Below are 25,365 nucleotides of genomic sequence, written 5' to 3'. Positions count from 1 at the left end.
AAAGAATTGTTGAATACTTGGTTCGCATCTTTACATTTTTATTTTGAGACGATAGTGAGAGGAATCTCAAGCACTGAAACGTAACCTGCTCTTCAGTCTATACAATTCCATGTTCTTAGATGCTCATCTCACCCTCGCAACACAAGATAAGAGCATTGGTTGTTTCTGGTTTTATTTTAAAAAAGAGTTTTTAATAATTTTGAAGACTTTGAAGTTCTACATCACCTTTAAGCATAAATAGTGTCTATTTTAAAAATATGATTCACTACCATCCACCTGCAGATTCTTGCGAAGACATCTACAGATTCTAGCAAAGGTCGCTTGTATTCCCATGAACTATCACACCTTTTTTCCTGAAAGAGAGAGAAAATACTCTGTAACCAACTAATTGTATCAAGGCATGAAATTCAAAAACATTTCTTAAAAAAACCCCACTCTTCAGTGACTTTTAATTTCTTCTAGTGTTGTGGATCATTCCTAGATTGCCATAGATTGCCTGACTTTATCATTGGTTCATTGCATTTCCATTTGCCAATAACTGCTCTTGACTTTATGATCAGACACCTTTCCCCTCCTAAGGAAAAAAACCATAGGCAACAATTCGGGGAAAAGTTTAGGCATAAGTCTATTGGCAAACATATGCTGGGAAACTAGCTCGAGGGAAGAGCTTTGGGCGTTCCATTAATTGACTGAGATTGACTGACAAGTCTCCACTAATTGACTCAAAACTTTCAAGAAAGCAGCTTATTTTTACTTCTCTTCCCTTACTCTGCTGGGGTTTTTTGTCTTTAAAAAAAATGGTGGCAAGGTGGAGAAGAGGGAATGCTTACAGAGATGTAGATTAACAAATAAGTTTGTTCTGGAGAAAGTGGGCTGTCTAGGACACCTGAAACCGTCAAGGCATTTGAACCAATTTTACAGTATCTTTACAACTGCAGCACATAAAAGGGCAGTTGCTAACTTACGACATGCTGCAACATAACTGGCAAGCAGTATTTGCAGACCACTGAAGGGTAACTGTACGATATAAAAACCAGACTGATAGAATTCTTTACAATAGTTGTAAAGGAAGTGCAGTACTGAGCCATCTTAAGTTGTTCCTATGGCCTTACCTGTCACTGGGATGAAGAGGATGATTGTGGAACGGTGCCTCCCAGGACAATACTGTTTTTGTCAGTTAGGGTTTTAAGTACGGTTGTGGCTGGTGACTGCAGAATTTTACGTGAAAGCCTCATTCTACCATCAGTTGGATCACGCCCAAAGTATTTAACCTGTTAAGAAAACAAAACACTTTAAGACCAACCAACTTACAGAGCTGGAAATAGTATTTTCCTTAAAAGGTGGTGTTTTGTTTGTTTTTTTCCAATTTGATGTTAGAAAAAGCCATAAACAGGCACTGTTTAGCCTATATTGCTCTGTCAAATTAATGTGGTGCCTAGATAGCAAGAGTATGACACTAAATACATCTAATTCAAAATGATCAGGCCTTTAACCAGCACAGAAAGGGAATCTGATATGGCAAAATATTTTCTTAATAAACACAAAATTAAGAATGCACTCAAATTCTAAAATATGAACAGCAATTAGCATTTTAGAGTTAAAAAAAAGTTACCTGAATTTCTTGTCCAACTTCTAATCCTAGGGCACTAGGATGCTTAATCTAGAACACAGTGTTTTTCAGAAAAAAAAAATTCAGTGTGATTCATTTTGTAAGGTTAGTTATAAAAGTACTTTCTTTTAGGGATTCCTCATGCTACACTTCAGACAATCATAGTGGCTCAACACCACCTTACAAACAACAGGTTTCTAAATGTTACATAGAAAAGGGTATTGCACATCTAAAGAACTTGGCGATGTACATAAAAGCATAAACAGTTGGATTGTAGCAGGTGTACAGGTAGATCCTTTGCAGCTTTAGGTACAGGGCATGCAGAGGTTAAACAAAAAGGTGCTGCTGATCAAACACAGCTTTTAACATGAAAATGGACTGGAGAACAACAGTATGTGTGCTACAGCTAATGCAGACTACATTTAGTGAGAATCAATTAAAAACAGATACAAGTGTCTAGTTTATACTTGTTTAAGCACCTATTACCTTTCTTTGATCAAGTTGTGAATTATGAAGTAACACTGGTGTCATGTTTGGATACAATTTTACCATCACTCCAGAATCTCTGCAATAGAAAACAGCACAGTTCTTTCAAAATACATTGAGAGAAATCTATGTCTTTTACTCTGCATATTGACCCCAAAGCAAGCATTAGTAAACTTTTCATAAACAAGATTTTACTCCTCCCTTTATCAACCATAACATGCTCACTCATCTTACCTTAAGTGGAAGTGGAAAATGACTTATTTTTTCAGTAATAAGTACCATCCAAAAAGTGCATGTCATTTCAATCCAGTATTTGTCTTGCAAAAAATCAAAAAGCGAATTCCTACCATCTCTCTCGGATACAGAGATGAAAAGAAGGCCTTAAGTTTTATAATTTGTAGAGATAGTCTAATAACTAAACAAACAGCAAAAATAAACAGTCTTATTACGAAACAGAATAATATTTTCAACAGAAAAATAAAATCAGGAATGATGCAGGTGCCAGCGTCACTAGCCTAAGTTTGGCATCCTTAAAAATCAATTATTTTACATCATATTTAGGTATCAGGAATATAGCTGTGTAAATTGCTACTAATTTCTACTTCAATTCCAGAGCACTTTTCATACCTTATTTCAGTTATTGTGGCTGTATAAACTGCACCAAATTCCAAATTAACTTCCTGCTGTAGGGGGGAAAAAAAACCAAAAACAGTAAGACATGAATTCACAAAACGCAAACTGAAAAAGCTAACAACAAATGCCTGTCCTTACGTCATCTTTGCAGATTTCACGGATAAATTCTCTTGCTTCATGCATGGCACCAGGTGTGGGGGCAAACACAGAATATGTCTCTTCATCCAGCTGACTTACAGTTACACCTTAGAAACAGAATTTAATGAGAGGATTTAGGTGAACGTCACTATCGTTTCAGCAAGCAGAAAAGTTGCATTCAGTGAAGACTTGCATAGAGCAAAATGATTTTGCACAGACTCTCTAAGTTCTCAGAGTCCTAATCATTTCAAATAATCTTCTTTAAGCATCAGACAGCTTTACATGCAACTGAAAGGAAACCTTGTACTCTGTGTGGGACCGTTCACATTTGCAAAATTACTATTATAATTCTTTTACAACAGGAAAAAAGTCTTGAATGAATTTTGGTTTTATGAATAAATCTCAGCTTCTATGAATGAATTTCATAAATATTTTTAATAATAAAACTATAGCTTTCATTAATAGCTGATGGAAATTAAAGTATTTCAGAGCCAGATCATAGTAAGATTGCACAGTAGAATTCTTTGCACCTCTAGACTAGTTTTCTGGCCAAAGACTGCATAGGTTGGCAACCAAAGAGAAGGTTTTTTTTCTCCTCTTCTCCACCCCAATCAAGCTAGCTAGAGCATTAAAAGAGTTTCAAGTCCAAAGCAGCTGAAGCAGAACATCCACTTGATACACTACAGACATCAGCCTTTTTTAATTTGTGGCTTTCTAAAAGCAGGGAACACGTGAAGAAGTTTTACTATATTAAGTAATAAAGGAAAGAATTTACATTTACAAATAAGTGCTTATAAAAGAAATCTGATTTATTTAATAGCAATCACAGCAGAAACTCACCTCCGCCATCACGGCTGACTATTGGTTGACTGTTACCTTCATCATGTTGGAGATATGGTAAGGGTGGGCTATGTCTAGTTTCACCGCTTTGATTTGTTTGAAGAAACACTTTTAATGGTGTAGCCTCTCAGAAATACTTAACACTTTACAAATTCCGTTCACTAGTTCCTGAGGGCAACCACAGCGTCAAGCTATAGGCCTAATTCTAAATTACCTCCGTCAGTCTGCATTTATCTCAAACAAAGCATCAATTGCCCTATTTATGAAATGGTAGTGAAAAAGGCATCATCTTTGAATTTGGCATTTAAGGTCAGGCAGGACAAAAAACTGTGTAAACAAATAAAATTAATTTATAATTAATTTATTCCAAGAAATATAACAAGGTCAGGAAACTTGTCACGCTCTCACTACTAGTTTATGCCTCAGTACAGGTTGCTCTGGCAATGTGATAGCAGGTTGGACTGCTAACATATCCCAGCATGTTAAGAGTGTATACAAGCTCTTCCCAGAATCCTAGGAAAACTGTCAGTGAGCACTGTAGGAAAGAGCTCAATGTCCCCTCCTAACCACAGCAAAAACACTTTAGTTTGTAGGAAGAGAAGCTGCATAGATTTGATCTACACTTCAGCATATTCATGATCAGACTTGCTCGACTTCACATCTTTCAAAGTTATCTGCAACACTGTCCCTAGATGATCTTTAATTGCCTCTTCTGTAAGCCCTGAAAAACCACCATCACATGTGCACCAAACTTCTGGGAAGTCCTGCCGCAAGACAAACTGCAAACGCTTTTACAGAGAGAACCTACACAACTAAGTGTCACTGAAGTGAGCTTCACCTAGCTCTTCAAACCACACGCATCTCTTAAAGATACAATACAGGCTCAGTTTGTACTGAGCATTGGAACAGCTCAACATACAAGTCTGAAAACAAAGGCAAATACTGTTTTGCAGTCTGCAGCATAAAGCACAAATGAAAGAGGACCCTTTTCTCTGAATGGTTCTTCCTATCTACTTATTCAGGTCGTTGCTGCTGAAGCACAAATGCCAGTTCTTTGGAGGTGGTCTATAGAACAATTTGGGAAGTTTACATTTAGCTACTTACAGTTTCTGAAAGGGCATAAAGACAGATAGCATTAAGATTCAGCAATAGCTGTGCTTGTCATACCTGTGCTACCAAGATTCACTAATTAGAACTCCACGCTAGTAATTTTCACATAGAGAAGAGAAGCTAATAACACATTAGGATAAATTATCACAGGAAGCAAGAATGTCTTACCAGTCTGTGCTTGAAGTTTTTTCAAGTTATAGGCCCCAGGACCAACGAATCTTAATCTTTTTGATAATGGAACGTGGATGGTTTCTGAAAGAGCATTTAAAAATACTTTGAAATGCTAAATATAATAACCTTGAAAGCTATCACAAAAATCAGTCACATTCATTCAGATTTTAATCTTCTAAAGCTACTTGTAATTACATCCATGTTCAGCAAATCATACATTTATGAATTGAAATAAATGAAAACAGACTAGAAATACTTTGATGAGTGTAAATTACCTTAAGCCATGCCAATACTGACATCTAGATCCATTCTGATTTTGTGAGAGTTTCACATAACTTCAGTTTAATTCTGTTTTCTTGTGTATGCTGAAATAGTACAGTGCTGCCCCTCATGGCAATAAAACCCAAAAATTCATCTCAAAAAACCCAAAGAAAAAAAATAACCCCAAGAGCCAGGGGCAGAAATATACAACAAACATTCATTTAAAAAAGCTGTTTTACGCAGCAGCTTATCGTTAAAAAGATAATTATATAAGATCTGCATTCTTATCAACATGCAACTAACATTACCTACAACTGGTCCACTTTCTTTCCTGTTAGGTCTGGGTTTTGCCAGCGTTTGGTTCATAATTTGTAAAATCTCCCTCTTTGCAGCTGGGGGCGGGGCAAGGAGGAGAAAGAAGGAAGGAAAAATAAAGAGTTTTGTGTAAGATTATAACAAAACTGCATAAGTTTATTTTAAAGTAGATAAACATCCATTCATAAAATCTGCCTCCTGCCTAGCTTGACAATGTATCATGGTAACTTCACACATTTCAGGTTGCAGTAACACAGCCTGCTCTGCATATACAAACCCTATGCCTTCAGCACATTTATTGATTTTATGCAGCCCAGAACATTACATACAGTCCTGTTTCGGTGTACTGTTTAAATAAATCAGGGTGCTGATAAGAGCAACAGGGTGTATCTTTGATTACTAAGTTATGATACACTGGCTTGGACCTTCAGCTGAGCTGCTTGAGGTGATACACCGTTGAGTAGGAATTACTAGTTCTTACATTTTAGTAAGGGTTTTCTTACTAAAATCTTGCTATTACAATCAAGTTGAAAGTTTTCTCTTACAACTAGTTAAATCCTTATTAAACCTTGTAGCTTCAGTTTTTCATACGGCTCGAGAATATTTTAGTTGTCCATGTCAGAATACAGACAGCAGTAAATTCCAATAGTAAATGAGAAATAGTTTGCTGTTCTTTTTATAACATTATTCTGTTGGATTTTAAAAAAGTCATGTTTGTGTGTTAGTCCAAATCCACTTTGGTGTTATGGTAACACTTTACGTATTTAACTAGCAACAGACACCACCTCCCTCTCCCAACTTTCACCAGTCAAAAGCAATCCAGAGTTTCAGTGCACAAAGCTGCACTTCAGCCTTTACTACCTGTTTTATTCATGGGCTAGAGATCTTAACCACGAACTCCCTGAGATGACACAGACTTTTACTTAAGTTCTAAGAACTCACTGCTCAAGAGACATTTAAAAATTGGTCTGAAGCTCCTTCTAAATTACTTTGGAGCTTATTTTTAACAACCCTTTTTGCTGATTTATTGCACAGCAAAGAGCAAACCTTTTTCCCCCCCAACTCACCACATATGGTTTTAATACAGTATGACAAAAATTTTATAAACTGGCATGGCTTAGTAATATTAAACTTGCATCAGTCAAATCCAAAGTACTGCATGTAAATATTTCCTAAGGTATTCCTCTACCCTGATGTTGCTCTTTTGTGTAAGTTCCCTCCCCACTTTGCTATGCCACTAATTTTATAGCAATTTTTCAAAACAAGTTACCCATTGTACTAAACTGGTGACTTAGTATCACACCATTTTTGTTCTGTTTTAATAAAAAGTAACCTCCAGGAGCAGAAGATGCTTTCACTGACACTATGTACAATAATATGAAACTTAAGTGTAATGGAAAGGGCCTGGCTTTTTGGAGATTGGATCCTCTCCTCTGACACAAAAAGCTATTTATTTTGTACAAAGGGCCTGTATTGAAGCATAACAGACGACACCCAAACTAGACCAGTTTTGTGGAAAAAAGCTGCTTTCTTCAAAATAAGAATTAAAAAATTTAATAATTCATTATTTAGTTACATAAAACTTAGAAGGTAATACAATTTATCATTTAATATCATAAAATGGGTGCAAATATAAACATGGACCTACCTGTAGCTTGCTGAATAGCTTCCATTACAATTTTTATTGGTATTCCTGGCAGTTTTAGATCAACCTAATCAGAAAAGAGTTACATCAGTATGTACAGAAAGCTTTTTTAGATACAATCTCAGAGTTCCATTTTAGGAAGATTTAATGTTACAATACCTGCAAGGCAGTTATTCCTTTATTAGTACCAGCCATCTTGAAATCCATATCACCATAGTAATCTTCAATTCCCTACCAGCGTAGACAGAAAGCAAGCAAGTTGGAGTAACTCTGTCCCAGTGTTAAGTCTCATTACACTAAAAGTACGTTCTCTGTTTCAATAAGAGACAAAGTAATTCTGCAGACTTGGAATTCTGAGACTTGTGTTTTTCTTCAGCCTTATTCTGCTGTTCAGGATTAAAACTGTTCCTTTCCCGCCTTAGAAATTAAGAGCTTTTGTGGACTAGTTTCTGAGCAACAGATCCACAGTTGATTTTGCACTATCAGTGGCTGCCACAGGAAGAAGCAGCAGCAGGATGATAATATGCATTTTTCCCACCCTAGCAACTTTGCTAAGTGCTCATTCTCCATCTGATATATTGTGTTTTTCAGTAAATTAAAGTATTCAAGAATTATCAATCTCTTTCTCCCAAGAGAAAAGACAAAATTCATTGGAAAGAGAGCTTACAAGACCTTAAAAGAAATAGCTGAGTAATTACGAAAACCTAAGAAACATGACTGGACATTTCATAGAGATTTTTTGAAATCAGGGAGGAGTTTGGAAGACAAAACAGAGAAGGTGAAACTATTCACTATTTCTAGTAGTGTATGTTCCAGAATTAACTGGGTAAAACGTTACAAAAGGCGGCCATAGAGGGTATTTTACTGAATTAAGCAGCAATAAAAACAAGTGCTAGAAACTCACCAGAATGTCTGTCAGCAAACGATAGTCCTCAATGTCTCCTTTTTCTAGATTGCATTTGGTGATGAGACCTATTGCTACACCTGCCACTGCATTTGATACTGGAACTCCTATTAGTGGTAAGTAAAAATACATTTTTATAACCTTTGGTCATTCCCAAATCCTACAACACATCATCATACGTAGTTTATCTTTGTAAATGTCGTCTTTTGTACCTGCATCCATTAACGCCAGACTTCCACCGCAGGCAGAGGCCATTGAAGAGGACCCTACAGAGTTAGAATACAGGGAAAAAGAAAGGATTAAACATTGGTTAGGAGTACCTGAAACAAAATGAGCTTTTTTAAGAATCAAACTCAGTCTCTAGCACCAAGTTAAAAATAAGAAAATCCTAATACCATTTGACTCTAAGACTTCAGAAGTAACTCGTATTGTGAATGGGAAATCCTGAGGAATAATTGGTTTCAAAGCTCTTTCTGCCAGTGCACCTGTGTAAAAGAAAAGAAAAAGTGATCCATAAATAAAAACAATCAGATAAAATATTAAAACTTACAGCATGGGACTTGTCTAGTCTGAACTTACCATGTCCAAGTTCTCTTCTGTTCATACCAGTAACTTTGCCGATCTCATTAGTTGCGTAAGGTGGAAACTATGAAGTAAAAAATGTGTATACAGAAAATTAACTAGCGGGTTTTTTTTTCTTTTTTAAAACTTAAAAAATATCTTTGAAGTTTTGGTGCATTGAAAGGTAAAAACAAATGAAAAAAATCAAACTACCACATGACTTCTATCAGTCACGTCGTTTGCAAACCAGGACCAGTTTAGGTAGTGTTTAGTAAATGTTTTACTTGCACAGAACAAAAGAGAATAAAGCAGTTGCAAGATACTTGAAAAACAACACAACAAGCTTACTCCAATTAAACTTGTCAAACAACATATCAGAAATCTTGTTTCTGTCGTACAGATAATGAAACAAGATATGCCTGTTGCCCGGACGCAATACTTTGGGCAAGTTCCAAAGGCTGAGACAGATCCAAGATGTAAACTATATACTACACACTACTATTGGTGTAGTACGTCAGCTGAACATATTAATAGAGTTTACTGAAAATAATGGAGCAAGTTAATCCTGCTTTCAGTAATAACCCATTCTTAAGGAGATAACTTAATGTAAGATATTAAAAGGGCTGTATAAAATGGCAATTTACAAATTATCTAGTGCTTTTTAGGAAAGCAGCACTTTTGCTCATAAACTGTGGTATAAATTCACATATGAATTAGAATTAATAAGTTTTAGTGAATCTAGAGATAATTTATATCCTTGGAAATGATCAATTTCAAATTTAAAAGCAAGACATGAAGCCCTTCTGTAAATCATGCAGAAATCTGTGACACAGTAAAACTCTCACCTCATAATGCAGCATGAAGTTTTTATCTTTTATTCCACTATTAATTAAAAACAAGACCATGTCAAAAAAGAGCAAACATGTCTTAAATACAATATTTAATATGTAAGATTATATGCAGTTATGCTTACAAATAGACCCAGTAAAAACAATGAATCAATAGATTTGCTGATCACCTACATTTTTCCTAAAGTTTTCTATCAAATTAAAAAGCATAGTCTACAAAGAAAAAACCCTCATGTGTTAATCATTAAAATAGTTTCCCTAGCTGTTTAGAATAGAATAGGCCCTATCAGTTCTTTATGCTGGTTTTGGTGTCTTTCACTGAAGGAAGAGAGAAAAAAAAAATCAAATGTCAAGAACATCAGCATCCTACTGTACACATTGCAGTAGAAATGTCAGCACTCAGGAAAATTGAAAATCTCTGTAATCACAAAATAGCTCAATTAAATAGTGTGCTGAAAAAAGTTACCAAAGTACCACAAGACTTGACTCTTCGCAACAAACACAAAAAAGCTAATCTATAAAGAAAATTGCATCGAGTCAAGACTTGCACGTAGTTTCATAAAGAGGCAACCTCTCATTCATGAAGCGACCTAATAAATTAAAACTCATTATTTAACAGAAACTAATTTCCAAGAATACCAAAATTACAGAATATGGACAAACACCTCTAGGCCAAAAAATTTAACTGAAGCAAAGCTGACACACTAAAATGTAGAAGCTGGTGGGATGAGATCACTGAACTGCAGCTTTAAGGGAAGGAGTTTCCCCTCCTCAACAAGTTAACCCTCAGCAATAAAATGTTAACAGCGCAAGTACTTGCTTGCTATGTCCTAAGTTAAATTTTCCTTACTCCATTAAAAAAGGAACACAAATATATTTGCCCTCTGAACATTTTTATTTTGAGACAAAATGAGAATATTTAGATAGGCTGATTCAGTTGGGAGAAACACCTCCCCCAATTATCTGCTTTTTAATTTTTTTTCTATTTGAACCAAACTTGACAAACAGAACAACACTTCATGGGCTACATGTATCCAACCTATTGAGCAAAACTTCAAAACTTGTGAGAAACAGATTAAACGAGTAGAATACAAATCAAGTTCCAAGAGTGATAATGAATACATGGAACAGAGAGAGAATCAACTTTAATCAATTGTTTTAAAGAGATGATATATGGACACAGTTTTACAGATTCAAGAGTAATTCACTATTTTCTTTCTCTCAAAACCAGACTGGATGTTACTGTAATACTCTCCAATTTCCAGTGTGCGTCTATGGAATCAATGTCACCTTAACAAAAAACAACTGCCAAGATTTCTTGCAAACAGGCCACTTCAAAATCTAATTTTGCCCAGTTTTCAGTCCTAATGAATATACATCAAAGTTCATGGAACTTTTATCAAATGTGCTTAAATAAATGCTCACCCTCTTTTTATTACCACTGACCAAACACCAAAAGATACACATACCTCACTGCTGTTGAAATAAGGTCTGATTTTACACTTGATTCTATAGAGTCAAATGTAACTGTACAGAGAACCTAGAATAAAACAACAGAGGGTACATAAACTGCTCTTAAACACTTTCATGTTTCACAACTTTTACTGGTTATGAAGAATCAAAAAGAACGATTTCAGCAACAAATACGATGCCATCGCCTACCACTTCTGCAAACTTTTTTTCTTCCTTCATCACACAAACTTATTCATAATCTGTAAAGACTGTATAATCTTACAAGCCATCACATTTAAAAATACTAATTTAACGCTTCTTAACCTGGTAGGAGCCTAGAACAGTTTGTTCACCAAGAAACCAAACTACTCCATTTAAGAGCCAGGGTCAGATACAGTCACAATGGCATGCAAAAGAGCAAGCCTGTTTATCACATGGACTTGCGGCATGTGTTATTTTTAGCAGGATAAAAGAGGACAACACTGAGGAGTAAATAATTGTTTGCAACTACCCGTGTACCCTGTAATAAGTCAGATCAATGGCTGAGAGTCTTCTAGGAAAATGAGCTATAAAAATATAGGAGATCAAATTTCAAGTACAATCTTAATTCAATCCAGCCAACATGCAACACTTTTGGCAAACGAGGAAAAAAACCCATCTCATCAGTGTGATTTTTTTTCCCCCCTAAAATTTCCCTATTTAGTCCAGGTTACATATGAAGTTCCTTTTAAAAGGCTTCTCATGACATGCACAATTTAGCACCACTCTACATACCAATGACCCATTAACCGAGTCACCCATTTTTCTAAAAATGAACAGGATTATATTTTACATTAAAAGTTTTTGTTTCAACAGATATCTAACATGAAAGTCTACGTAGAGAGATGAAAAAGATATGATTTTGGACTCATCTTATTAAGAAGCAATTTCAACTTTAAGCCATCCTGAATTGGAAAGCTTTCTTAACCCCACTCAACCAAAAATGCCCCAAATCTGTCACCCTGAATTGAACAAGGAGAACCCTTACAGCTTCTAACTTTGGTTACTAGACATTCTTCACAGAGTCTGAAGACATAGTAATGCTTACCAGACTCTTTCTGGGCACATATGCTTGGAATGTTATCCCAACATCTGTACTGTTCATGTAGCAAGAAGCCAAGCTTTGTCTACTGTCTTAATGGACTCAGATATATTTTGATTAAATCTAAACTGTTTTCTAGTTGTTACTATTTGAAGGTGAAGAAAAAGGAAACTTTGCATTTAAATGAAAGATACAGATCTTTCAGCTTTTGATAAATTAATTTACAATTTCTGATGTTTAAATATACTACCTGTGTTTGACCTCTCTGAAATAAGGCTGATCCGTGAAGCATTTTAAACATGTTCACTTCGCATTTAATATCCCTGAGGGAAGTCAAATCTCTCCCATCACACCTAAAGTTACAAGCAGAAATTATGAGATCAATGAAACTATAGTATTGGATATAAAGTTGTCAGAAATATTACCCAGGAGTTTGATGTACTCACCTTCTATACTCATTCAGAACAAGATTTCTAAAAATATCCTTTGAAACCACATTGAAAGATTCCATGATTTCATAAGGCTCAGCCTCTGGAAATTTTTCTGGGTATAAAAAAGAAATTGCATCTGAAGTTGGAAAATGAATTTTATAGAACTTTTAGTAAAATAGTTTGGCCAACAAAGAGCACGCCGTAACTCTTAAATAGTGCTAGCTCCATTTAAGCATTCTTTAAATATTAAGAAAGCAGAAAATAATACCTTTCAGCTGTTCTTCTGTTTCAAGCCTTATTTTGTTAATTGCTTCATCTCTAGAAATCTACAACACAGGATTTGCAACCAGTTAACTCTACAGGGCAGAATAACAAAAGAGGTTTGGCTTGTTGGGTTTTTAATTCTGTAAAATTCAAGGAATAAGGAATAGGATTGTCACACAAATTCAAAGATCAATAATGTACTGCAAACAAATATTATGGTAGAAAAGAATTTACAGAACAATTTATATTGCAAATATATGCAGAGGAGAAGAAGAGGTTTTATTAACATTAGCTGTGAAGAAACTAGTTCTTACTACAGTTTCATTATGATATTAATTAAAAAAGAATTACATCACATTTGAATTGATTACTTACTTTATCATGGCTGGAATCTGTGAACACTGCATAGATCTTGTTAAAAGCAAGTCTTTTGGAAGAAAAGAAAGAATTTTTGACAAAGCAGCTTAAAAAACACTTATATAATTAGTTTCTTGAGGACTAAACATTTGTTTTCATTAGCAGTATGAAAGCACCAGACTGACATTTATAAACATTACTAGCTCCAGCCATCCCTCCTGCCACCTCTCTGGAATTAGTTACCACATCCACAGCAAGGCTCACGCAGGCCAACATCCAGACTCTCGTCGCCATTCCACAAGAATGGCCTATTAACAATACTTTCACTGGGTTTTCAAGGTATTTGGTTTGCCCTGTCCTCCTTACTACATGTAAAAGAAGAGAGCTGAAAGACCACGTTCCTAAATTTCTATGGGAAACACAAGTAATTCTGAATGCTCAAAACATGCTATTTTGTTAAACAAAACCCCCAAACTATCTGATCAGAGCTCCTAAAGATAAATAATTGTTAAACAAGAATTTTGAGTCACTTAACAGACTTTAGATCAAAATTAGGTGTTCTGAACTTACTTATTTGCACATTCCACAATCTCTTCAGGAGCAATAAATAACTTCTGAACAGTTCTCTTGACAACACCTCGTTCTTTCACTAGCTGTTGAATTCCCTGAATTATTTGCTGGGTATGCTTCACCCCTACTTTGATGGCATGACAGAAGTCTTGTTGCAATATATTCTCAGCAGTTGCTTCCAACATAACTATCAACGGAAAGTTAAAAATTAAGTAATTACTATTTGATTTTATTTATTTTCAATAGCAATCTAACTCAACTGAGGAAATACAGATTAACATTAAACTGCATAAATATGATGGAATTTACCTAATCAAAAGTAACCTAAGCTATCACTGTTGTTTACTCCTACTATTGTGTAAAAATTCAAGTTTCAAAGATTAAGAAAATATCTGCAAAGAGGCACCTACTTGATTTTCAAACACTCAACAGATATTAATAATTAACCTACTTACCAACTTGGCTTTGTGGAGCTCCAGCAACAACTAAATTTAAAGCACTAGACGACATCTGTTTCCGAGTTGGATTGATAATAGTTTCTCCATCCACCAGTCCTACCCTTACTGCACCTACAAAGAAACTCCAGAAAATTATTATTATTATAATAAGGAAGTTCTTTAAGGCATTATTTTACTTTGAAAATTATACATCTAAAACAATAATTAAAGCTATGGATTCATTTTAAAATAGTAGCATGTTAGATACATATTAAGAACAAATATGTAAGGCAAAATTATCTATTCTTGACTGTCTTTTGGGTAGTATTACTGGGTAGGGCATATGATGCCAAGCAGCATTATACACAAGGCTGTAAGTCTATTGGGTTTTTTTTTTTCATCATTAGAGCATGAGATTTCTAGAAAAAAGACAGGTGAAAGGAAAATATAGCTAAATATTTGTTCTTGGCTAGATCATTTCTCTTCCCCAAAAATATCCACAATGAAATAAAGCTCTTTTTAAGTTCCTGGAGAAAAAATATTCTTATCCAGCTATTTTCTAAACAATGCTTTTCAAGACTAAGTTTCTCTAAAGAAAAAAATTACTGGTCTCTATACTATACTATTTCTGGACTGTAAATCCTTCCAGAAGTATATTTAGTCCAGGAAATATAGTGCTTTGAAGTGCAATAATATTATCCATTGTCAAATTAGTTTCAATACTTGAAACAAAAGTTAGTGGACTTTAGATTTAGATTCTTGTTAGAAAAGAAAGCATGAATTATGGTCTAAGTCTTCCATTATGTTCAAATCATCCATCATTTCAAAATATTTACTTACCAATAGGACCATTCCATGGGATATCAGATAATGCAAGTGCTGCAGAAGCTAGAATGAAGAGATAAAAAACTGTATTAGAAAAAAATCTATCACACCAAATCACACACAAGCAGTAATTTTTAACAGTCCTCTTACCTCCATTAATTGCCAGAACATCAGGATCATTGATACCATCTACTGCTAAAAGATTACAAAGGATCTGGCATAAGATAAAAGACAATGAATAATTTGGACCTATACATTTTTATTAGCTGTCAATACAAAGCTAAGGACAACAAACCAAAACATTCCACATATTTATACAAGCTTATTCTGTAAATGAAAATTTGTTCAGGTACTTAAACTAGAAACCTAATGAAAAAACCACCAATGTATAATATCGTATCATGTCATATAAGATATACCATTAGCCTTTTCCTCCCTCTGTTGTACAGAGGATATTTGAATATTGTTCCTGTACCTCTGCAACAAAATTTGGAAACTAGCATGTAATAAAAATACTTTAAGACAAGGAGATGACAAGCTAAAGGGCAGCATTACACTATTAGACCATTTTTCAAAGTGTAAACCCTTCCTGGATGCTAATGAAAACTACTTGTCTTAAAATAGTGCCTATATCATGTGAAATTTTCATTGGAATGGAAAACTTGGGTACATCCAAAGGTAGCTATAGTTAAGGACAGCGAGCGTGACCTACCTGTGTATCATAAAAGTAGCCTACTGGAAAGAGTGGTCTGATTGACCGATCTGCAAAAGAAATAGTCAAAGTTTAAGTAGTACTTGGTTTTCAGTAGTTAGTATTCAGTTTGTCTTGTAATAACCCCACAAGAAACTGCCAAATTGTTTAAATGAAAGACCCAAACAAACAAAAAAGAAAAGGCAGAGAACCCAGGAAAAAATTTAGCATCAAAAAGCAACAAAAGCATGTACATTCAAAACGTTGCATTACTTCCATGATGCGTAGATTTCCTTTTAATTTTATTTCTGTCTCAAGTGTACAGGACTGTGTAACACTCCAGGTCTTATAGGCTGCTTCCTCTTCTTTTCATTGCTGTCTTAAGACACTGATGTATTCGACATCAGTTTTATACAAATGTTGAATTTCAAGGTATTATCTTATTCATGAATGGAGATAGCCATGATAGAGATGACTTTTCAAGCAGGATCAAGAGAGAGAGTATATGAGTATATGCCAATCAGTAAGTCTGCCTCTTCATATTTCATTTTAGCTCTGTTGTCTCCTCCACCTGTCTAGAGAGACAATGCAACTACAGAGGTAATATCTCTGCAGTTAGGATGAGATCTTAGATACAATAATATCAACAAAGGTGACAACAAGATTTCTCAAGATCCAGGCTTATATAAAAAGGAATATGCACACAAGCCCAGCTGATACACTGTTTTAAGAACTAGAAACTACAAGTTTGTTTTCTTCTGACATTACTGCAGAAACAATCAACTCTGCAAACAGCAATTATAAATTACTATATTTTTACTCACGATGATATTACAGAATAGTTAAAATACATTGTAAATAGGATGTTTCAGCCTACCTATTACTCTGCTTGTAAGGATTTCTTTATCAGTGGAACCAAGTTCTCTTCTTAGGTAGTTTGTAGGAATTCTTCCTGCTGCAGCAGCTTTCTGACGATAGTCAACCTTTTAAAAACAAAATGGGGATTCCTAAAGACAAGAGATTACTGATTTCAGAACCACACAGTTGTTTAGGTTAGAAGGGACACCTCAGAAGGTCTCTAGTCTAATTTCCTGCTCAGAGTAAGGTCAACTCTGAATTCAGATGACATTACTCAAGGCTCTGTCTTGATGCCCTCCCATTCTATATCATATATGGACTGCCCAGCCAGCCAGTCCCCACCCTGAACTGTTGCAGGGCACTAGCTGACTTTCTGTTTGTCCTTACAGAATTTCATAAAGTTCCTGTCAGCCCATTCCTCCAGTCGGCAGCCCTGCTTTAGCATATCATCTGCACCCCCCAGTTTGGCATCATCTACAGACGTGATGAGCAGGAATTTGAGGTCACTGAGACAAGTATGAAGCAAGCTGTGACCCAGGACAGACTCCTGAGGAACTTGCTATGATTCAGCCTCAAGGTAGAACATGAATCATTAACCCTTAATAACCACAACACTTTGAGCCTTATGATCCAACCGGTTTTCCACACATCTAAAATACAACATCTGAATGTGGATGTTGCGGCAGACAAAGTTCACAAGGCTGTTGTGGAAAGTCTTGCTAAAGTCAAGGCAGACAACATCCACTGCTCATCCCTCACCCATAGGTCTAGTCATTTTATCACTAAAGTGATATTATTATTTATGCTTATTCTGAAGTCCCAGGTCTGTAGTCTGCCACTTCATTCCTCATTCCCCCCTCCAGCATCTTCAACTCCACTATTTAATGATTACTATTGCTAAGGCTACCACTGATGATCACGAAACTAATTTTGTCATTAGTACTTACCACTAATGGCATAAACTGAGATGCAGAAGGCTTAGTTTTACTGACTGCTGTGACCATTACCGCTGTGTCACCTAGCTGGATTAAGGAAAAAAAAAAATAATTGAAATTACCTGCAACCAAAATACTAAGTCCTAAACTTATTCAAAAACTAAACCTCCAGAATATTCTTTGCAGAAAACAACTACATAAATCCAGGCTTCACACCATTATTTTTGCTTTCAAACACATTTTTTTCCTACAAAATACAGCTGTACATTCATTAGGGATTAAATTGCCACTTGAGGCTCTAGATCCTTTGAATAGGCTCTGATGTCCTGACAATGGCTGTTCAGATCCAGAAATGCTGACGTTGCACAAACTTTTTTTTTTTACCTGAACAACAGCAGATCCATCAGCAAACCTAGCAAGTTTTCCAGAAGACAATTCCATCTTTCTATCAGAAAGAAATAATCTGTTACTTATAGTGAATTCAAATCATTTTTGCAGTAACTTCTGCATTCATCTACACCACCAACCGTACAGATTGCAGGCTACGCTTCCCATTAGACATAAACCCCCTCATGAGATATGGAAACTGAAACTCTTGGACCAAAAGTGACCAAATCTCCTTGAGTTTAATGTGCTTTTGCCTCAGATGTCCTGCTGCTTTCACCTTGAAGCCAAGGCTTGCAGCCACATCAGAACGTCACTCGCCTACAGGGACACCCAGGGCTCAGAGGCAAAACGCTTTGCTCGCACTGTTAGATCAATCACTCACCTGTTCGAGTCGGGGTTTAGAGCGTTACCACTAGAAAGCGCAAGTACACGCCTGCTGTGCCCTCACAAGAGAAGGGGAGCTGCTTGCACACCCACAAAACACCTTTTCCCACCGCAGCTGCAGAATATTCTCCCTTCCGTAGGGGAAAGGGAAGGAAATACGCCTGCTCTTCTCCCGCTGTGAGCGAGGAACAGTGCGTACGCGCGTCTGTGGCGGTTTCTCCTCACGTCCGTTTAACCCACCGCCCCAGACAGCGCTCTCCATTCACTCCGGGGGCCGAGGGGTCTGCCGGCCCCCTGCCCAGAGCCGGTACCGAAAGCCGCACCTCAGCCAGCGCCGCAGCCCGGGCTCAAGGAGCGGGGGTGGGGAGCACCGGAGCGGGTGTGTCCGTGTCCCCCCGCTCCTCAGGGCGCGGAGAGCCCCTCACCTGCCCCCCACGTCCACCGTCACCGTCCGGCAGGGCCCGGGCTCCGCCGCAGCGCCGCGGGCGAGCGCAGGCCGCAGTAAGCAGCCGTCCGGCAGCAGCAGCCGCCGCCATCGCGCCGCTGTCCCGCCGCCAACAGCCAAACCGCCGAGCGCGGCGCGGCGACAGCTCGTGGCGGCGGCCGCCATCGCGCCGGTGGGTAGGAAGAAGCAACCCCCCAACGGCAGCCGCCACCTGATTGGCTCCTAGAAGCGGCGGGGGGCGGGCTGCCGTGCAGTAAGCTGGAGGCGGATTGGCTCCCGTACCGGCGGTTTAGTTTCGATTCTGCAGCGTGAGGGCGTCGCTGCACCCCCGCGCCCCCTGGCGGAGGCGCCCCGCCCCCCCGGCTACGGCGGCTGAAGAGGGTCAGGCAGCGCAGAGCGCGCGAATGAGGCGGCTCCGGGCCCCTCAGCGGGGCTCTGCCGAGAAGCCTGAGGTAAAAAATGACAGAAAAAGCTCCGCGGTGGCCCCTAGGTACGAGACGGCTTTGGAGCCAACTCAGACTAAAATTTGGGGGCCACCAGCCCAAACGAGGGCCCAGACAGAGGGAGAGGACACCTGCACCAAGGCTGTCACCTCCCTCCCGCCGTTGGCGCCTCAGAAGACTTTGTGGCACCTCGGCACTGGTGAAGCTCTGGCTGCCCCGGCCTGAGCAGCCACCGCCTTCAGTGAGCGACAGCAGCTGCGAGGCCTGGTGTGGGAAAGTTATGTTACACAGTCAAGTCAAAAATTCAGGGCCCTTCCTTTAGGAGCACAGAAAATACATATATTTGGAACTCTGTTGCCCCAAAGACCTTGTTCTGTGCCTCTTGTTTTCAAAACTAAAACAGCCCCGCATTTCAAAGTAAAGAATTGTAATTAAGCCCCCTGAATCTTTTTAGTAATTAATCTTAAAGCTGTGTTAACCATTGATCCCATAGCAGGGTCTGGCAATTGGAGCATGGCAACAGCGTTGAGAGACTGACGCCAGACTTCAAGGTCACGCTCATCTTGAGTAACTGAAGGGGTCACTTCATCACGCCATTCCTCGGTAAGGCAGGAATAGTGATCCTTAGCACTCTTTTAAGCCAGGAATGTCAAAATATTTTTTCAAAGTGCAAGAGGAGGGTTACAACAGTTGTTACTGCTTATCACAAAGGCTTGCCAGTTAAAATATTTGTTGTGCTGTTACGTGCTCAGAGTGCAACAAAATGTTACACTTATGGGGCAGTGGTTTTGTTCATACATTAATTATTCCTCAGACAGATTATTGCTCAGTTGTATAATGCAAAAGAGATTAGTAATTAATTTATTATTAAAGTCTGTGAGCATGAATGAATAGTAATGTGATCATGGAGATCTGATCCCCCCCAAGAGTGAGATCTATGCAGGATTGAATTAATACAAACTGTCACGCTTCATCCTGAACTCATCTGTCATCTGGAGCTAACAATTTAAATTTGGAGAATATTTAATAAAAAAATAGTGCCATTTATTACTAGCTTGGTTCTAATGCTATTCTGATATTGCTTGTTGCTTACCAGTCTTTTCTGTTTACTTAACTGGATTTTTTTGTTAAAGCTACATTTATAGAAAACAGATTCATTGGCTGGGAGAACAGTCCAAGTAATAATTTTTCTTCTATGCCAACATGTTTCTTATCTTTTTGGCAAGACACAGAAAAGAAATGAGATGAGCGATCCAGAAACTTAGGATTTGGCCTGGGCAAAAGGACCCTTAACTTTATCCAGATTCAGAATTCACTGGTGCAGTTTTATTTGGTACAAAAATATATTTGGTGGCAAAGCAAGAATGTTCACCATGTTTGCCTGAATTCACATTGGCTTTGCTGCTGACAAACAGAGGGTTGTTTGGAAAGATTTTTATGTCATTATTACTCATTAAAATTGCTATTCTCTAGCTCATAGCAAATAACTGTTCAAAGCTTTATACTGCTATAAAAATGTATTTTGTTTTGTAAGAGTGATAAAGGAGTGGTTGGAGGCATTTATATAATATAAGAGACACAAGAAACACAAATCTTGTCTTCTGTTAAGCACAGAAGGTGGTTACTTAGGGATTTTAAAGCTTAAATTCAACTGGGGAAGCCAACATAAAGCAGAGAATTACATGATACAAGTGACAAGAGGAGACAGCGGGGTGGCATTTCATGGAGAATGAACACAAAGCGATAAATATATGTTGAGGATGAACAGACTTATGTTGCAGAATTTTAGAAAGAATCATCACAAAGGTGTAGAGGAATACGTAAGGATGACAGAAGTGATCTGGAAGTGAAGATCTAAGGCACTGTCCATACACCACAAAGGACAAAACCACACAGAATTAGCATGAAATGTGTTTTTCTTGAGCACTTTTGCTGTTAACAGTAACCAGCATACAACAAACACTTTTGCACTAGCTCCAAATGTCTGACACTTTGTCTCAATAATTTCTGTGTAAAAGAAACTCTGACATTATCACCAGCAATATTATACAGTCATAACTTGGATTCTGACATCTTAGAGAAATGCCATAACTCAAACTTTTGAGAAGCAGCCATACAAAATGTATGCTTCAACTTTAAAAAGAGCCATTCATCCACATTACTTGTACCAAAGAATGAATTCTGTAGCTGAGATTATGTATGGTTGTAAAAAAGTCCAGAATAAATAGAAAAAATGTTTTTCAGATGATGCTTTTAAAAATAATGATTAACCTTGTTATTTTTTCCATTTGAACATGCTTTAGAAGAGTTAAACAGTTCACAAACGGCAGTGAGCATTGAAAACAGATCTTTTGACTTAAACCAAAATTATTAGATAGCTTTTTCCACACTCACCAAAATGAAAAGCCTTCATAACTGTCACAGGCTAACATGTTATGGCCATACCACTGTAACAGAAAAAGGATACAGGAACTCATATTTAGTTCAATATACAAGGCAGCAAACAAAATTCACATTTAACCTCATGAAAAAGGAAAAGTATTATTCATTTATTCAGCAAGATTAGAACTTCCTCTGGTATTTTTTTGTACCCAGATCCATATCCAGTTTAATGATATATAATATTATAACGCCACCAAAGAACACATGTCACTTCAATTTCCCCATTCACATTTTCCCCATCTAGTTTGGAATTAGGATAAGAGACATGTTTTTCTTCCAAACTTCTGCTTATGCACAACAGATGCCAGTAAACCGGGAATAAACCTGTTTTGCACTGAAACTTCAAAACTACAGCTTATGAACCACCCCGCCAACATTTCAGTAGGCAAAAAAAGTACCAAAAAGGTGTTTTTCCAGTCCCGTTTAACACAGATGCTTGATCTTTTCATACTATACAAGACCGCGCTCTGCACTTAGGATACCACGCTGACAAGATCACTTTCTAAAATTAACCTCCGCAAACACTCTTTCAGGTCTCACCTGGGGAAATCACACTTTACTGACTATATTTCCCATTGTCTTCCCAAAAACAAGACTGAGTGTGGCAAGTGGATGGTCCATGCTCTGAAGACCGGCACATTTGGACTCTTTCTCATCAAGAGAAATAACAAGCTCCAGAGCCAAGGGACCTCTGCTGTGAACGCCCTACCCACAGATGTTCAGCAACTATAAATAAGGGCTAATCTCAGCTCTGGTGACAGCACATGTGGAAATAGATTTCTCTTTGCTTTTTTTATTGAAAATGTATCCATCCAAAGTCCTGAGGGCATGCTGAAAATGCTAATTAAAATTTGTACACATACTCCTTGGAACAATGTCTAGGACTAAAACCCCTCCCGAAATCTTTCTCCACCCAGAAATCAGAGATCACCCAAGCAGGCTTTTCTCTCCCAGTAGCCTTGAGGTTGGGTTAGCCAGGCAACCCTCACAGCAAGCCCCAGAGAGGGAGCCTAGAGGTCAAAATCTCTTTCTGTGGGGGAGGTTGTTCCCCATCATGCTGCAACATGAGGCATGTTCCCCCAGAACAGCTCTCCCAACCACCACCAGACCCTTTTCCTACATTTCAGGCTCAGTAGCTATGACTGCCACCATTCACCCCATTTCTTGCCCTGTTCAGAAGAACGGCCACAGTACATTCTGCTTCCACAGACTATGGCTTTGTGGCAAAGTTATTCCATTTGAAAGCAAGAAAAATCAGTTGGAAATTAAAAACCAAACCCAAACCAACTCCAAACCAAACAATAACAACAACAATAAAAAAATCAAGACCAGCATGGTATCTGCAGCTATTTAGCATAAAAAGCTTGAGCTTTCCAGGAATTTTGAGAGTCCATCCTTAGTACCTCTTTTTTGTAAGACAGGATTTCAGAATAGAGATGTCTGCTGTACCTGAAAATGTAGCCTCCATAGTAGTGTACAAATGCACATTTCTTAAAGAATATTATATTACTTCTTCAGAAAGATCTGCTATAGCCATTTCAAAGTCTCCCAAGTCATACGAAGCCTGTGAGTTTCTCCTGGGAGATGTTTACTCAGAGGAGCTACATTAAGAAAAACACTGAAGTGCTTTCTGCTCTTTGAAACACCCAAACAGCTTGGATGTGTATGTAAAAGTGTCTGTGGAAAGTATTGAGTAAATATATCTACTTGACTTCAATAGTTTTAATATGCTTTGGATCATTAGTCAAGCTTACAGGAGACTGGCAGTAATTTTTGAGCCTTTTCTAGCAGCTTCTGCCACATTGAAATAAAGATGTTTAATATCTGTAATAACATTATTCCATCTTCTGATGCTGTACGAGTCTTACCAATATTTATCACATGGTAGTTATTAAAAGTAGGCATTGCTTTTAGCATCAGCTTAAGCAGCTCCCTTTTGTCCTGTCTATGCCCCATACTTCCCAGTCCACTGGGTGCACTGGTGCAACTTGTGGGATCGCAGCAGAAAACTCATCTACATTAAAGTTTCTCAAGTTCTGTGGGGGGAATTAGTTACAGTCCGCTTAGTCTTAAGCCACTTATTTATTTTGGCCAGAATACATCTGTAGTTGATCACCCAATTCTATCCATAGCCTGCTCCCCATCCTACAGCTAAATAAATACCTCATTTACAGCACTGTCTCCTTGGTAGAAAAAAAATCCTTTAAAAAACCCAAAACACATACATGTGTAAAAGAGTGATACGTGCATACTTTAAGTAACTGGTAAGTGTACAACCAACTTCTGTGGCAAGAGGCAACTACCATTTTGCCTACATTTTTTCCACTAGATGGCTTCTTACAGCTATACTTTCTCCTAGGTTTAAGTTCATACATTATATTATGAGATTAATTTGAGCTCCTTAAATAGCTTTGGCATGAAGTTATGCACTTATGTTTTAAAATTTGTTTTTCAAGTAAGACTTGTTGCACAAACTTGGGCATATGAAAGCAACTCACCGTAAATAACAAAGATAGCGCTTACCTTAAAAAAGTACCCCAATGGTAATTTACAGTGATTTCTTTTCCCCTTTTTTGCCATTATTGCAGAAAAAGACAATACTAGTAAGAAATTATTCCTCTTCCAGTAAAGTTTCCTAGCAGTGCTCCAACCATGCCACCATGCCCAGGTAGGATATCTTAACCTGCCCACTCCATTACAAGCTATGGAAAGCAATTACAAACTGTGCCTGGGACCAGCATTAAATAGGCTTTGGAGCCTCTTCATAGCCCACACCTGAGCAAGTAATTTTTTTTGAACTGGTAAACTTGTTTTAGCAGGATACGTATCTATCTATTCTCCTAACTTTCCAAAGAAGCCTTAGGAGTCTAAATTAAAATAGCATGATTTTAAACCAGCTTCTTTTCTGTTTTCCTTGGTCTTCTCTCCCTATTCTCGTCACAATTAGCTCTACTTTAATTTCCTGCCGTATGTCTTGTGATAGCTTTCAGACGCTGCAATGATTACTTGAGTAAATCTCCCTGTTTTCTCCAGAAAACTCATTTGGATGAACTTAGTAATCAAACCTTCTGTGGCAGGTGGATGTAATCTTTTATTTGAATGCGGGATTTTGGAGCAAAAGAAGGTGGGCTGATTACATCAAACAAACTATCCAGCCACACCCATCTGACTCCTGGCTTGCATTATCTTGGTGGGGCACCTGTGGCTCATCCTATTTTAGGAGAGTACCAGTCTTCATTCTCTTTTTTCTTGAGTACCTGTGGGCTACACACTGCTCTGGTCCCTGAGCAGGTAGGAGGTGCAATGCAGTAGTACTCTGTGTTGTGTATGCACGCGTATGCCTTGTTTATGGGAATGGAGGATAGATTTGAGCAGAGGATGCAGGCAACTAAATTCTAAGCCTGTGATTTTCCTAAGCATTGTTGGCCTTCTGAGTAAGTTGGAGATGCCTACAACCAGATACATCTTTTAAGTGAGTACTTGAACCCATAAGAAGCAGTTGTGGATGCATGTGCTTTTGTCCTAAGCCAGTACTATGATTTTTGAACTGGGTGGGTTTTTTTGGGTGAGTCCTGAGGATCATATAAAGTGTAAGTAAGGCAAAGGATTGAATGATTGTTGGAGCAAACTTCCCCCCCACCTAGGAAAGCTATTTGGATATGGTGGTAATCAAACTGTGTGTATATGTATAGCTTATAAGTTTGTATACAGTCTGTCATACCCACAGTGTAATAGATGCATGTAGCCTATCATACTTTTGAGTAATAAGGTTCTAAGATATTTGACTTATGATTTTTATTACTGTGAAATCTAAAATTAGTGAAGAATGTCAGGAAAACTGT

At 37.7% G+C, this 25,365-nt stretch overlaps 1 protein-coding gene across 1 annotated transcript; it reads right to left on the bottom strand.

The window, feature by feature from the left end:
• Window positions 1–155: 155 nt before the first annotated feature.
• Window positions 156–18,827, bottom strand: PNPT1 (polyribonucleotide nucleotidyltransferase 1). Its single transcript, XM_054821810.1, has 29 exons — window positions 18,619–18,827; window positions 17,807–17,867; window positions 17,435–17,509; window positions 16,507–16,612; window positions 15,651–15,700; window positions 15,089–15,152; window positions 14,954–15,001; window positions 14,132–14,245; window positions 13,677–13,863; window positions 13,125–13,176; window positions 12,754–12,811; window positions 12,501–12,597; window positions 12,305–12,407; window positions 10,991–11,061; window positions 9,519–9,555; window positions 8,692–8,758; window positions 8,508–8,597; window positions 8,325–8,378; window positions 8,113–8,219; window positions 7,368–7,439; window positions 7,212–7,275; window positions 5,557–5,640; window positions 4,985–5,068; window positions 2,867–2,973; window positions 2,723–2,778; window positions 2,096–2,174; window positions 1,613–1,660; window positions 1,113–1,271; window positions 156–353 (listed from the first exon to the last, which is right to left on the bottom strand). Exons 1-28 carry the CDS (start codon window positions 18,801–18,803, stop codon window positions 1,116–1,118), a joined length of 2,376 nt encoding a protein of 791 aa, XP_054677785.1. The 5' UTR covers window positions 18,804–18,827; the 3' UTR covers window positions 156–353; window positions 1,113–1,115.
• Between the last annotated feature and the right edge of the window lie 6,538 nt (window positions 18,828–25,365).

The sequence above is a fragment of the Grus americana genome, chromosome 3 (genome assembly GCF_028858705.1).
Source record: "Grus americana isolate bGruAme1 chromosome 3, bGruAme1.mat, whole genome shotgun sequence".
NCBI lineage: Eukaryota > Metazoa > Chordata > Aves > Gruiformes > Gruidae > Grus > Grus americana.
This window is presented reverse-complemented; position numbering and strand designations above follow the sequence as displayed.